General features: G+C 46.9%; 1 protein-coding gene across 1 annotated transcript; it reads right to left on the bottom strand.

Annotated features, from left to right (window-relative positions):
• Positions 1 to 10500: 10500 nt before the first annotated feature.
• Positions 10501 to 13866, bottom strand: polr2l (RNA polymerase II, I and III subunit L). The gene is made up of 2 exons (XM_078430582.1): positions 13710 to 13866; positions 10501 to 10763 (listed from the first exon to the last, which is right to left on the bottom strand). The coding sequence occupies exons 1-2, from the start codon at positions 13802 to 13804 to the stop codon at positions 10655 to 10657; spliced, it is 204 nt and encodes a 67-aa protein (XP_078286708.1). The 5' UTR covers positions 13805 to 13866; the 3' UTR covers positions 10501 to 10654.
• Between the last annotated feature and the right edge of the window lie 714 nt (positions 13867 to 14580).

The following is a 14580-nucleotide window of genomic DNA, read 5'->3' as shown; positions in this document are numbered from 1 at the left end:
CTCACCCTGAACATAGGATCCCCCCAGGGCTGCGTCCTTAGCCCCCTACTGTACTCCCTGTACACACATGACTGTGGGGCCAGGTTCAGCTCAAACTCCATCATCAAGTTTGCTGATGACACTGGTGGTGGGCCGGATCTCTAACAACGATGAGAAGGCCTACCGGGAGGAGGTGGCTGATCTGGCACTCTGGTGTCAGGACAATAGCCTCCTCTTGAATGTCACTAAAACAAAGGAGCTGATTGTGGACTTCAGAAGGGCTAAACATCCAAGGACATACACGCCACTGGAGATAAATGGGTCTATTGTGGATAGGGTGAGCAGTTTTAAATACTTGGGAGTCCGCATCACAGAGGATCTGACGTGGGCAACGCACATTGCCGCACTGGTGGGTAAGGCTAAGCAGCGCCTTTACCACCTTAGACAATTGAGGAAATTCAGAGTGTCTCTGAGGATCCTTCAGTGCTTCTACTCTGGGGCTGTAGAGAGCATCCTGTCCGGTAACATTACAGTCTGGTTTGGGAACAGCTCTGCCCAGGACAGGATGGCCCTGCAGAGAGTAGTGCGTTCGGCAGAACACACCATGGGAACTACATTCGCCCCCCTGCAGGACCTATACATCAGGAGGTGCAGATCCAGAGCAAGCAAGATCATGAGGGACCCCTGCCACCCCAGTAACGGACTGTTCCAGCTGCTACGATCAGGCAAAGGCCTCCGCTGTCATGCTGTGAAAACGGAGAGGATGAGACGGAGCTTCTTCCCACAGGCCATCAGGACTGTCAACTTTTATAACCCCAGACTAAATTTTTGTCGACACTAATAGTAACTTATTAACTTTATTTATATGCTGTAACTAATTCTTTTTGTGCACAACCCGCAGGCATTGCCACTTTCATTTCACTGCACATTGTGTATGTGTATGTGACAAATAAATTTGACTTGACTTGACTTGACTTGAGGAGTACCTGGTCATGGCTCAATCAGTACCCCGTTCCTGCCTTCTCCCCATACCCCCTGACTCCGCTATCCTTAAGAGCTCTATCTAGCTCGCTCTTGAATGCATTCAGATAATTGGCCTCCACTGCCTTCTGAGGCAGTGAATTCCACAGATTTACAACTCTGACTGAAAAAGGTTTTCCTCATCTCCGTTCTAAATGGCCTACCCCTTGCTCTTAAACTGTGGCCCCTGGCTCTGGACTTCCCCCAACATTGGGAACATGTTTCCTGCCTCTAACGTGTCCAACCCTTTAATAATCTTATGTTTCGGTAAGATCCCCTTTCATCCAGTTCTGCTTTATCCCATTTTCTCATCCATTTCCTACATACTCGGGGCAATTTACAGAGGCCAATGAACCTGCCAGCCCATGTGTCTTGGATGTGGGAGGAAACCCATGTGATCAAGGGCAATGTGCAAACTCCCCATGGGCCTGAAGCTGGGTCTCGGGCATTGAGGCAGCAGCTCTACAAGCTGCACCACTGCTGCCCAAACATCTGTCTTGGATACGTCGAAACATAACAAGTGTTTGGGAGGCTGGTGAGATGGCAGGGAGAAGATTTGCCTGCAGATAAATAAAGAATAAATAAATACCATAATCCCCTTTTTGTACTGGCAAACCGATCCACAGCAACAACTGGCATGAAATGGACAGGGAACTGTCTCAAGAAGCTGATCTATTTACTCACTGTCAGTGGTTGTTAACTAGACTCAATTCTATACATTGAGGGTAAGACACAGGAGTAAACCCTGTATAAAGAGCGCTGATGAACATAGAAAATAGGTGCAGGAGTAGGCCATTCGGCCCTTCGAGCCTGCACCGCCATTCAATATGATCATGGCTGATCATCCAACTCAGTATCCTGTACCTGCCTTCTCTCCATACCCCCTGATCCCTTTAGCCACAAGGGCCACATCTAACTCCCTCTTAAATATAGCCAATGAACTGGCCTCAACTACCTTCTGTGGCAGAGAATTCCACAGATTCACCACTCTGTGGAAAGAAAACTTTCTCATCTCGGTCCTAAAAGACTTCCCTCTTATCCTTAAACTGTGACCCCTTGTTCTGGACTTCCCCAACATCGGGAACAATCTTCCTGCATATAGCCTGTCCAACCCCTTAAGAATTTTGTACGTTTCTATAAGATCCCCCCTCAATCTTCTAAATTCCAGCGAGTACAAGCCGAGTCTATCCAGTCTTTCTTCATATGAAAGTCCAGCCATCCCAGGAATCAATCTGGTGAACCTTCTCTGTACTCCCTCTATGGCAAGAATGTCTCCTCAGATTAGGAGACTAAAACTGTACGCAATACTCCAGGTGTGGTCTCACCAATGCCCTGTACAACTGCAGCAGAACCTCCCTGCTCCTATACTCAAATCCCCTCGCTATGAATGCCAACATACCATTCACTTTCTTCACTGCCTGCTGCACCTGCATGCCTACTTTCAATAACTGGTGTACCACGACACCCAGGTCTCGTTGCATCTCCCCTTCTCCTAATCGGCCACCATTCAGGTAATAGTCTGCTTTCCTGTTCTTGCCACCAAAGTGGATAACCTCACATTTATCCACGTTATACTGCATCTGCCATGCATTTGCCCACTCACCTAACCTATCCAAGTGCAGTCTCCTAGCATCCTCCTCACAGCTAACACTGCCCCCCAGCTTCGTGTCATCCGCAAACATGGAGATGTTGCATTCAATTCCCTCGTCCAAATCATTAATATATATTGTAAATAGCTGGGGTCCCAGCACTGAGCCTTGCGGTACCCCACTAGTCACTGCCTGCCATTCTGAAAAGGACCCGTTTATTCCTACTCTTTGCTTCCTGTCTGCCAGCCAGTTCTCTATCCACATCAATACTGAACCCACAATACCGTGTGCTTTAAGTTTGCATACTAATCTCTTATGTGGGACCTTGTCGAAAGCCTTCTGGAAGTCCAGATATAACACATCCACTGATTCTCCCTTATCCACTCTACTAGTTACATCCTCGAAAAATTCTATAAGATTCGTCAGACATGAATTACCTTTCATAAATCCATGCTGACTTTGTCCAATGATTTCACCACTTTCCAAATGTGCTGCTATCCCATCTTTAATAACTGACTCTAGCATTTTCCCCACTACCGATGTTAGACTAACTGGTCTGTAATTCCCTGTTTTCTCTCTCCCTCCCTTTTTGAAAAGTGGGGTTACATTAGCTACCCTCTAATCCTCAGGAACTACTCCAGAATCTAAAGAGTTTTGAAAAATTATCACTAATGCATCCACTATTTCTGGGGCTACCTCCTTAAGCACTCTGGGATGCAGCCTGGGGATTTATCGGCCTTTAATCCATTCAATTTACCTAACACCACTTCCCGACTAACCTGGATTTCACTCAGTTCCTCCATCTCATTTGACCCTCGGTCCCCTGCTATTTCCGGCAGATTATTTATGTCTTCCTTAGTGAAGACAGAACCAAAGTAGTTATTCAATTGGTCTGCCATGTCCTTGATCCCCATGATCAATTCACCTGTTTCTGACTGCAAGGGACCTACATTTGTTTTAACTAATCTTTTTCTCTTCACATATCTATAAAAGCTTTTGCAGTCAGTTTTTATGTTCCCTGCCAGTTTTCTTTCATAATGTATTTTCCCTTTCCTAATTAAGCCCTTTGTCCTCCTCTGCTGGACTCTGAATTTCTCCCAGTCCTCTGGTAGGCTGCTTTTTCTTGCTAATTTGTACGCTTCATCTTTTGTTTTGATACTATCCCTAATCTCCCTTGTTAGCCACGGATGCACTACCTTCCCTGATTTATTCTTTTGCCAAACTGGGATGAACAATTGTTGTAGTTCATCCATGCGGTCTTTAAACGCCTTCCATTGCATATCCACCGTCAACCCTTTAAGAATTAATTGCCAGTCTATCTTGGCCAATTCACGTCTCATGCCCTCAAAGTTACCTTTCTTTAAGTTCAGAACCGTTGTTTCTGAATTAACTAAGTCACTCTCCATCCTAATGAAGAACTCAACCATATTATGGTCACTCTTGCCCAAGGGGCCACGCACATCAAGACTGCTAACTAACCCTTCCTCGTTACTCAATACCCAGTCTAGAATAGCCTGCTCTCTCGTTGGTTCCTCTACATGTTGGTTTAGAAAACTCGTATACATTCCAAGAAATCCTCTTCCTCAGCACCTCTGCCAATTTGATTCACCCAATCTATATGTAGATTGAAGTCACCCATTATAACTGTTTTACCTTTGTTGCACGCATTTCTAATTTCCTGTTTGATGCCATCCCCAACTCTACTACTACTGTTAGGTGGCCTGTACACAACTCCCACTAGCGTTTTCTGCCCCTTAGTGTTTCTCGCAGCTCTACCCGTATCGATTCCACATCCTCCAAGCTAATGTCCTTCCTTTCTATTGTGTTAATCTCCTCTCTAACCAGAACTGGCCTCTTCACACAGAGAGTGGTGAGTCTGTGGAATTCTCTGCCACAGAAGGTAGTTGAGGCCAGTTCATTGGCTATATTTAAGAGGGAGTTAGATGTGGCCCTTTTTGCTAAAAGGATCAGGGGGTATGGAGAGAAGGCAGGTACAGGCTACTGAGCTGGATGATCAGCCATGATCATATTGAATGGCGGTGCAGGCTCGAAGGGCCGAATGGCCTACTCCTGCACCTATTTTCTATGTTTCTAACGCTACCCCACCTCCTTTTCCTTTCTGTCTATCCCTCCTGAATATTGAATATCCCTGGATGTTCAGCTCCCAGTCTTGGTCACCCCGGAGCCATGTCTCCGTAATCCCAACAATATCATATTCATTAATAACTATCTCCACATTTAATTCATCCACCTTATTCCAAATGCTCCTTGCATTGAGACACAAAGCCTTCAGGCTTGTTTTTACAACACTCTTACCCCTTATACAATTATGTTGAAAAGCGGCCCTTTTTGATTTTTGCCCTGGATTTGTCTGCCTGACACTTTTACTTTTCACCTTGCTACCTATTGCTTCCACCCTCATTTTGCACCCCTCTGTCTCTCTGCTCATGCTCCCATCCCCCTGCCACATTAGTTTAAATCCTCCCTGACAGCACTAGCAAACACTCCCCCTAGGACATTGGTTGATGACAGATCTTCCTGTGCATACTTGCTCTCCCATCACGGCAGTTTCTGTGATCCCCACCCACACTATTTTTGTTCATTTCTTACTTACAAACAGTTTGGGTTATGAACATTTCTCAGGAACAGAAGCCAGTCGTAACCTGGGGACTGACTCCCTGTAAAGTTAACTCTCCACAGATTCACCCGAATATTCCCAGCACTTCATTCCTGATGAACCTGTCATAGCAATGGTCTACACCAATCATCTGATCACAGTTCTCCCCACTCAAATAGGAAATTGGAGTCAGTGGACTGCTTTTGTATCATGTTTACGATGTTTTATTGGCAAATGTAGATGGTGGAAAATTAAAATAGCCACAGAACATAAAAAGTGGCATAGCATAGCTAGTAGAACCACTACCTTAACTGCTTCAAAAACCTAGGTTCAATCCTGTTCATTGGTGTTGACTGTAGGGGTTTCCTCTGGATGCCATGGTTTCCTCCTGTGTCTTGCCTTCAATGCAGATACAGCAGGCAGTTAAGAAAGCTAATGGCAGGTTGGCCTTCATAATAAGAGGATTTGAGTATAGGTTTAAAGAGGTCCTTCTGCAGCTGTACATGGCCATGGTGAGACCACATCTGGAGTATTGTGTGCAGTTTTGGTCTCCTAATTTGAGGAAGGATGTCCTTGTTATTGAGGCAGTGCAGCGTAGGTTCACGAGGTTAATCCCTTGGATGGCGGGACTGTCATATGAGGAAAGATTGGAAAGACTGGGCTTGTATTCACTGGAATTTAGAAGGATGAGAGGGGATCTTATAGAAACGTATAAAATTATAAAAAGGACTGGACAAGCTAGATGCAGGAAAAATGTTCCCAATGTTGGAGTCCAGAACCAGGGGCCACAGTCTAAGAAGAAAGGGGAGGCCATTTAAAACTGAGATGAGAAAAAACCTTTTCACCCAGAGGGTTGTGAATTTATGGAATTCTCTGCCACAGAAGGCATTGGAGGTCGATTCACTGGATGAATTTAAAAGAGTTAGATGGAGCTCTAGAGGCTAGTGGAATCAAGGTTTATGGGGAGAAGGCAGGCAGGGGTTACTGATCGTGGATGATCAGCCATGATCACAATAAATGGCGGTGCTGGCTCGAAGGGCCAAAAGGCCTGCACCTATTTTCTGTTTCTATGTAATGTATAGAATTGAGTATAGTTGACAACCACTTACACTGAACAAATAGATAAACAACTTTCTTGAAGATAGGCAAAAAGCTGGACAGGCAGCATCTCTGGCGAGAAGGAATGGGTGACGTTTTGGGTCGAGACCCTTCTTCAGAGTAGTTGGGGATAAGGGAAACGAGAGATATAGACGATGATGTAGAGACCCAAAACGTCGCCCATTCCTCGCCAGAGATGCTGCCTGTCCCGCTGAATTATTCCAGCTTTTTGTGTCTACGGTTTAAACCAGCATCTGCAGTTCCTTCCCACACATAATAACTTTCTTGAGACATGTCCTGTCCCATTTCATGCCAGTTGCTTTGGATCAGTTTGCTAATATGTTTATTGCGGTGCATAAAAAGGGATTTGTCAGTGGCTGAGCATTTATTCTTTTTGGCTGAAGATAACTTGATACACAAGGGATGGTCCTGTAGCTCAGCATCACTGCCTTTGTGTTTTTGATATTTTTAAGGTGGAGATTGACAGATTCTTGATTAGGTGTTTGGGTGTCAGGGGTTGTGGGGAGAAGGCATGAGGATGGGGTTGAGAGGGAGAGATGGATCAGCCATGATTGAATGGTTGAGTAGACTTGATGGGCCGAATTCTGTTCCTATGAACTTCGGAGAGGAAAGGTATGAATTAAAGTGCCTTGAGTGTAAAATTTGGACCAACATTCCACTACTGGAGTTGCCAAGGAACACATGGCCCCTCTCCTGGCTCAGTCTGTGCCTAGTTGGTGCTTGTCTGTGTGCTGGACTTGAAAGGACTGCTGGATCTGGTTTCTGTCTCCTGAATATTAGCCTGTTCAACTGTGATTAAATCGTGACCTTGTCTAAAAGAACTTTTAAACATTCCAGCTACAATTCCAATCGACTGTGGAGGAATTAGCACCCAAATTCATCCCAGAGAAATGATTATTCATCGTTTGGTGGTGGCTGGTATCTGAACTTACCAGGAATTATCAGGCTTTTGTAATTTTTTCTTGTGATTAAAATTTAAGGGAGGGAACCGATATTCCTGAAACTAGGTAGTAATGTTATATTACTCTGAATAATGCGTGGAATAGTAACACATTCTTCAGCGTATAATCGGGCGGCACGGTAGCGCAGCGGTAGAGTTGCTGCTTTACAGCGAATGCAGCGCCGGAGACTCAGGTTCGATCCTGACTACGGGTGCTGCACTGTAAGGAGTTTGTGCGTTCTCCCCGTGACCTGCGTGGGTTTTCTCCGAGATCTTCGGTTTCCTCCCACACTCCAAAGACGTACAGGTATGTAGGTTGACTGGGTAAATTTAAAAATTGTCCCTAGTGTGTGTAGGATAGTGTTAATGTGCGGGGATCACTGGGCGGTGCGGACTTGGTGGGCCGAAAAGGCCTGTTTCCGCGCTGTATCTGAAATATGAAAAATATATAAAATATGAAATATGAAATAGCATTACTTAGTTTCAGGAATAGCAGGGTTACCAACCCTAAATTTTAGGTAGCAACTAGACGGGCGTGGACCCCTTGGGTCCAAATCCCTCCTGCGGGCCCGGCAAACCTCTCCTGCGGGCCCGGCAACCCTCCCCAACCGACGATCCATGGACCCCCTCTGCCACGGGAGGAAGGTCAGACGTGCGCCGGTCCTCCCGGCGAAGGGGGGAGCGCATCCATTAAAGTTTCAGCTCGTCGGCTCAGCAGCTCCCCCCCCCCCTCATTGGCCGCCACTCTCGTGGGTCCTGCCCTCGGCGGCCATCATGCCCCCCCCATCCCATTGGCTGCCACTCCCGTCACTCGGGCGGGTCCCATTGTGACGTCGAATGCTGCTGATGGTCAGTGGAAATGGAAAACTGATTTTTTTTACTTAAAAGGGTGATTTTTAAAGTTTAAAAAGAGAAAAACTTAAAAAATATAACAAACATTTGAACCTCAAGACAATGGTGAGTAAGTTGGGCCTAAAATTGTCACGCTATCGTATACCATTTTGGCTGCATTTCCAGAACAAATATATTCACAAACACGCAAACCCACATACAAGATGAGTTTTAGTAATATATACTAGACCAAGTGCATTGGTCTCAAACCACTCCTGCATTGGTCTCTCTTCCCCTTCCCTTCACCCCTCCCTCCCTCCCCCCCCCCCCCCCCCCACACCTTCACCCATTCCTCCCCCTAAACCACACGACTCCCTCCCCGACCCCTTCACCCCATTCCCACCCTCTCCCCCCACCCCTCTCCCTCCCTCCCTACCCCCCTCCTCCACTCCCCTCTCGGCCCAACCATGGACCTGTTGCTGGGAAGGGAGTGCCCCTGGGGATGAGAGCTTTAGTAATAGAAAGATGTTATTTTTACTCTGAATAATGACCGGAACAGTGACACATTGTTCAGAGTATAATAACATTACTACCTAGTTTCAGGAAGAGCAGGGTTACCAACCCTAAATTTTAGGTAGCAACTAGACGGGCGTGGACCCCTTGGGTCCAAATCCCTCCTGCGGGCCCGGCAAAATTTACTCTTCAATTTTAAATTACAAATCAAAATTAGTGGAGTAAAAAACTGCAGTGAGGACATTTACACGTCAAATGAAATGTATACATAGTGAAATATCAAATCTCATTTCTAGACATCAAAGAGTGGAGAGAAAGTTACCATGTCAGGTTGGTACTGAAGCACTATTTACCCATATTATTCACATTCCTCGAATGCTGCTGAACCCAGGTATTTACAGCACTTTGTTTTGGTGTAATTGAAAGCGGCAACCTCTTCATTAGCAAAGTCCTACACAGTAATTAACTTTGACACAAAACTGGCTTTGCCACTAAGGCAAAGAAAGGCTGCTGTGCAGGATAATGCCCAGGCACTCATGCTGTGAAGGTACAGGACAGGGCATGCACTGGCTTTAGATATTTAGATTTAGAGATACAGCGCAGAAACAGGCCCTTCGGCCCACCGGGTCCGCGCCGCCCAGCGATCCCCGCACATTAACACTATCCTACACCCACTAGGGACAATTTTTTTTTTTTTAACATTTGCCCAGCCAATTAACCTACAAACCTGTACGTCTTTGGAGTGTGGGAGGAAACCGAAGATCTCGGAGAAAACCCACGCAGGTCACGGGGAGAACGCACAAACTCCGTACAGTACAGCACCCGTACGAACCTGAGTCTCCGGCGCTGCATTCGCTGTAAGGCAGCAACTCTACCGCTGCGCCACCGACCAAGGAGGCTTGGTCCTCCTTGTCATTTCTTCAGTGTCGGCTCAAAGTCACCTTCAGAGCAGATAAACTACAGAATTGAGAATGGTCACAGACCTCTCCTATCACTGGATGTATTCTGATGTAACACTTAGTAACTGGAGTGAGAATTACTTCAAAAGTGCAGGTGGGTGGGATCCTGAACGGCTGACATTTATGGTTCAGTACACCAAATAAGATTATGACAAAATGATTACTTTCCAGTCCACTAATCACCGTAAGGGAATAAAGATCTCTTTAAAAAGAAAAGGGATCGCCTTTTACCAGCAAAGTAGTCAAATATGAAAAGTTGAAAACAATGAAAAGATTTTCTATATCAATCAGTGGAGTAAAGCTATGGAACAGAATGAATGCGGAATTAAAACAATGTTCAAACATCATCCAGTTTAAAAACAAATATAAACACATGATTTTTTCTAGGTAGTGAGGAGGGGGATTAAGTCACCAGGGGTCTACATATAATAACACATCATTATTTAAATAAGTATATCTATATGAACATATAAGGGTGTAGGAGTATTTTTATATTAATATCTGACTTATTATACGGGTGGGTGACTATATTTGTATTTATATTTTGTATATAAATGGTCGGGTATATATATGTATATATATGATTGGCCTAATGTATGTATATATATCAGATGTAGTTAATATAGACATTATTGTGTAAATAGGTATATTCATATGATTGTAGGGGTGAGTGAGTATATATGTAGTTATATATGTATTTTAGGTATTAGTTATAGTTAATACTTGATAAATATTGATTAGGGAATGGGGGTAGGATTAAATAAGTTCACACTTCTTCCTACTCCTTTTCACACATGTAAAGACGTTAAGTAATGGATGAAATTCTTTGTATTTCTTCTGTTTTTTGTTTATTTTGTTTTTTAATTGATGTCTTTTAACATGTACGAAATGAAATGAATGAATGAAAATAAACTTCTCATTCATATGCACTGATAATATAAAATCCCCATTTTTATTTAAGATACAGCAATGCAAATTGTCTTCTTCCAGATCATGTTCTTCAGATCTTTGTGTAGAGTTCTGCTGTCACACCAGCGAGGTTAGACCAATACTTTGCCATTATCATGATCCAAAAGTCAAGGATCGATCATTTCTCCAGGGGAGCGTAGTTCAGGAGTTTCTCAATCAGGTCCACGTGGGAGAGGAGCATCCGACGACAGCAATACCTCTTCAGGCCCAGCGCGTCCAGTGCATCACTAGAAACATGTAACCCACCGTGAATCACAGGGCGATTCAATCTCATTATGGAACAAATCAAGACCCATGAGAGACACGGGTCACTCTCCCTCAACTGCAGAAAGGTTGGAGCAATTCAACCTTCCACCCACGGGGCAGTCTAAAGTTGTGCAGGAAGGAACGGCAGATGCTGGTTTAAACCGGATAACTAAACGCTGGAGCAACTCAGCGGCTCAGGCAGCATCTCTGGAGATAAGGAACAGGTGATGTTTCAGGTCTCGACCCGAAACGTCGCCTAATCCTTTTCTCCAGAGATGCGAATGGTATTCATAGCGAGGGGATTTGAGTATAGGAGCAGGGAGGTTCTGCTGCAGTTGTACAGGGCATTGGTGAGACCACACCTGGAGTATTGCGTACAGATTTGGTCTCCTAATCTGAGGAAAGACATTCTTGTCATAGAGGGAGTACAGAGACCAGATTGATTCCTGGGATGGCAGGACTTTCATATGAAGAAAGACTGGATAGACTCGGCTTGTACTTGCTGAAATTTAGAAGATTGAGGGGGATCTTATAGAAACTTACAAAATTCTTAAGGGGTTGGACAGGCTAGATGCGGGAAGATTATGGGGGCTAGATGCGGGAAAATTCTTCAGGGGTTGGACAGGCTAGATGCGGGAAGATTGTTCCCGATGTTGGGGAAGTCCAGAACAAGGGGTCACAGTTTAAGGATAAGGGGGAAGTCTTTTAAGACAGAGATGAGAAAGTTTTTTTTCACACAGAGAGTGGTGAATCTGTGGAATTCTCTGCCACAGAAAGTAGTTGAGGCCAGTTCATTGGCTATATTTAAGAGGGAGTTAGATGTGGCCCTTGTGGCTAAAGGGATCAGGGGGTATGGAGAGAAGGCAGGTACAGGATACTGAGTTGGATGATCAGCCATGATCATATTGAATGGCGGTGCAGGCTCGAAGGGCCGAATGGCCTACTCCTGCACCTATTTTCTATGTTTCTATGCTGTCTCACTCGCTGAATTACTCCACCCTCGGGCAGTCTTAAAGTATTGCTTTTCTCGACCCAGTGATCTTGATTTTAAACCCAGGGTGCTGCATGTGGAGTACTTTGTTCAAAGAGGGCCTGCTAGTTCCTCAAGCTTGTTAACTAAAAATGCAGGTGGGAGTTTGTGTGTGTGTGTTGGAGGGGCGGGGGTTATAGGGCACGAGGAAGGAGGAGAAAGATGCAGCCAAGGGAAGTATAGAAGTGGGAACAGGCAGACAAGTGACAGTTAAAAAAGAGAGAAGTTGTACTAGAAGTGATGGTGTGGAAGGTGGTATTATCAGAATAAATTTAACAGAGAAACGTACATTAGAATAATATCTTAATCAGCATCAGAGCATACAAAACCCTAAAGGGTAGGCTTCTGTGTAGACCCTAACACTTAGGTACTGTTAATCTAAACTCCCTTCCTGCCCATTCTCCATCATTTAGTAAGGACATTTATCTCCATCTTCAATATGAAGGATTCATATTCAGGGTAGCACAGCGGTTGAGTTGCTGCCTTACAGCACCAGATACCCTGGTTCGGTCCTGACTACAGGTGCTGCTTGTAGAGTTTGTACATTCTCCCTGTGAACTTGTGGGGATTCTCCAGGTGCTCCAGTTTCCTTCCATATTCCAAAGATGTGCAGGATTGTAGGTTAAAATTGGTTTCTGTAAATTATTCCTCATGTGCAGGATAGAATAGTGATCGACGTGGACTCAGTGGGCCGAAGGGCCTGTTTATGCGCTGTAGCTAAACTAAACTAACGTACGGCTAAACTAGTGTGATCGTTGGTCGACGCAGACCTGGTAGGCCGAAGGGCATTTCCACTCTGCATGTCCAAACTAGACTCAAATCACAGATTATTGAGCTGTTCGTGATTAAGAAATTCTTTACCTACGTGGAAACAGAATATTGCAGCATAGGGACAGGCCCTTCAGCCCACATCTGTGCTAACCATTGTGGCAACTTAAACTGCACATGGTTCCTATCCCTCTAAAGGCAACAGGATAGAAATGGACGGCAAAGTCAGTTCAGCTCAACCATTGACACAGGCACTGTCTGAAGGGCTTTGGTGGCGCAGCCAGCGGTGGAGTCGGGATCGATCCCGACCACGGGCGCTGTCTGTACGGAGTTTGTACGTTCTCACTGTGACCGCGTGGGTGGGTTTTCTCCGGGTGCTCCGGTTTCCCCCCACACTCCACAGACGCGCAGGTTTGCAGGTTAACTGGCTTCTAGTGTGTGTAAACTGTCCCGAGTGTGTGTCGGGTGGTGTTAGTGAGTGTGCGGGGATCGCTGGGCGGCCGGACGAAGGGCCTGGCTGTGTCCGCGCTGTATCTCTAAACTACAATGGGCCGCAGGCAGGCGGGTGGGACTCGTGTAGGTGGGTCAGCATGGGCGGGGTGGGCCGAAGGGCCTGTGTCCGCGCTGTATCTCTAAACTACAATGGGCCGCAGGCAGGCGGGTGGGACTCGTGTAGGTGGGTCAGCATGGGCGGGGTGGGCCGAAGGGCCTGTGTCCGCGCTGTATCTCTAAACTACAATGGGCCGCAGGCAGGCGGGTGGGACTCGTGTAGGTGGGTCAGCATGGGCGGGGTGGGCCGAAGGGCCTGTGTCCGCGCTGTATCTCTAAACTACAATGGGCCGCAGGCAGGCGGGTGGGACTCGTGTAGGTGGGTCAGCATGGGCAGGGTGGGGCAGCATGGGCGGGGTGGGTCAGCAGGGGAAGGGTGGGCCGAAAGGCCTGTGTCCGCGCTGTAAACTGAAGTGCCGCAGGCGGGCGGGACTCGTGTAGGTGGGTCAGCATGGGCCAGGTGGGTCAGCATGGGCAGAGTGGGCCGAAGGGCCTGTGCTGTGTGACTCTCTGACCCCCGCGGAGTGCGGGCCCTTCCCAACCGCCCAGCGGCGCGGAGACCCGGGCCCGGCGCACTCACCCCTCGGTGTACTCGGCCTGCAGCAGGCCCAGGTAGGCCTCCCACTTGTTGCCGACCACTTTGCCGCAGGTGAAGCAGCGCACGGGGATGATCATCCTGCGCCGCTGCGATGGCCGCCCGTCCACCGCAACCACTGCGCCTGCGCTGCCGGGACCGGAAAGCCTGCAGATCGACAGCGCGCATGCGCCGCATGACTGCTACTGCGCAGGCGCTGAGGGGACGCTCCGTGCGCCGCACTGCGCATTTGCAGTCGGCAGTAGCTGCGTTGTTGCTAATGCGCATGCGTCGTGTGCGTGTGTGTTTGTGCTGCGCATGTGCAATAGGCAGCAGCTGCGTTGTTGCTAATGCGCATGCGTCAAGTGTGCTTGTGTGTGTGTGTGTGTGTGTGTGTGCAGCACTACGCATGTGCCGTGATGGACCCCAGCTCCGTGTGCCGCACTGCGCATGCGCCATGATGGACCAGCTCCGTGTGCCGCACTGCGCATGTGCCCCAGCTCTGTGTGCCACACTGCGCATGTGCTACTTCGACTCCCGGTGCAGTGACGCAGCGGTAGCACCAGAGGGCGCCTCTGCGCCACTAAACATTGTCCATCAGAGGTGGACACTGCAGATGCTGGTTGACAAAGTGCTGACTGAACGTGCTGAAGGGTTCAGATGCTCTCCACAAGGCATTTTACCATGGGGTGCATCACAGCATGGTTTGGGTACACCTCCATCCAAGACCACAAGAAATTGTCGCAGCCCAAACCTTCCAAGGCACCAAGGCAAATTCCTTGTATGTACACATACTTGGCTAATAAAATTTATTTAATTCAATTCAATTCATTGAGCATGAAAGAACTGCAGATGCTGGTTTAAACTGAAGATAGAC

This window comes from Rhinoraja longicauda, chromosome 40 (genome assembly GCF_053455715.1).
Source record: "Rhinoraja longicauda isolate Sanriku21f chromosome 40, sRhiLon1.1, whole genome shotgun sequence".
NCBI classification, from domain to species: Eukaryota; Metazoa; Chordata; class Chondrichthyes; order Rajiformes; family Arhynchobatidae; genus Rhinoraja; species Rhinoraja longicauda.
Note: the sequence above shows the minus strand (reverse complement) of the source record. Positions and strands in the feature narration are given on the sequence as shown.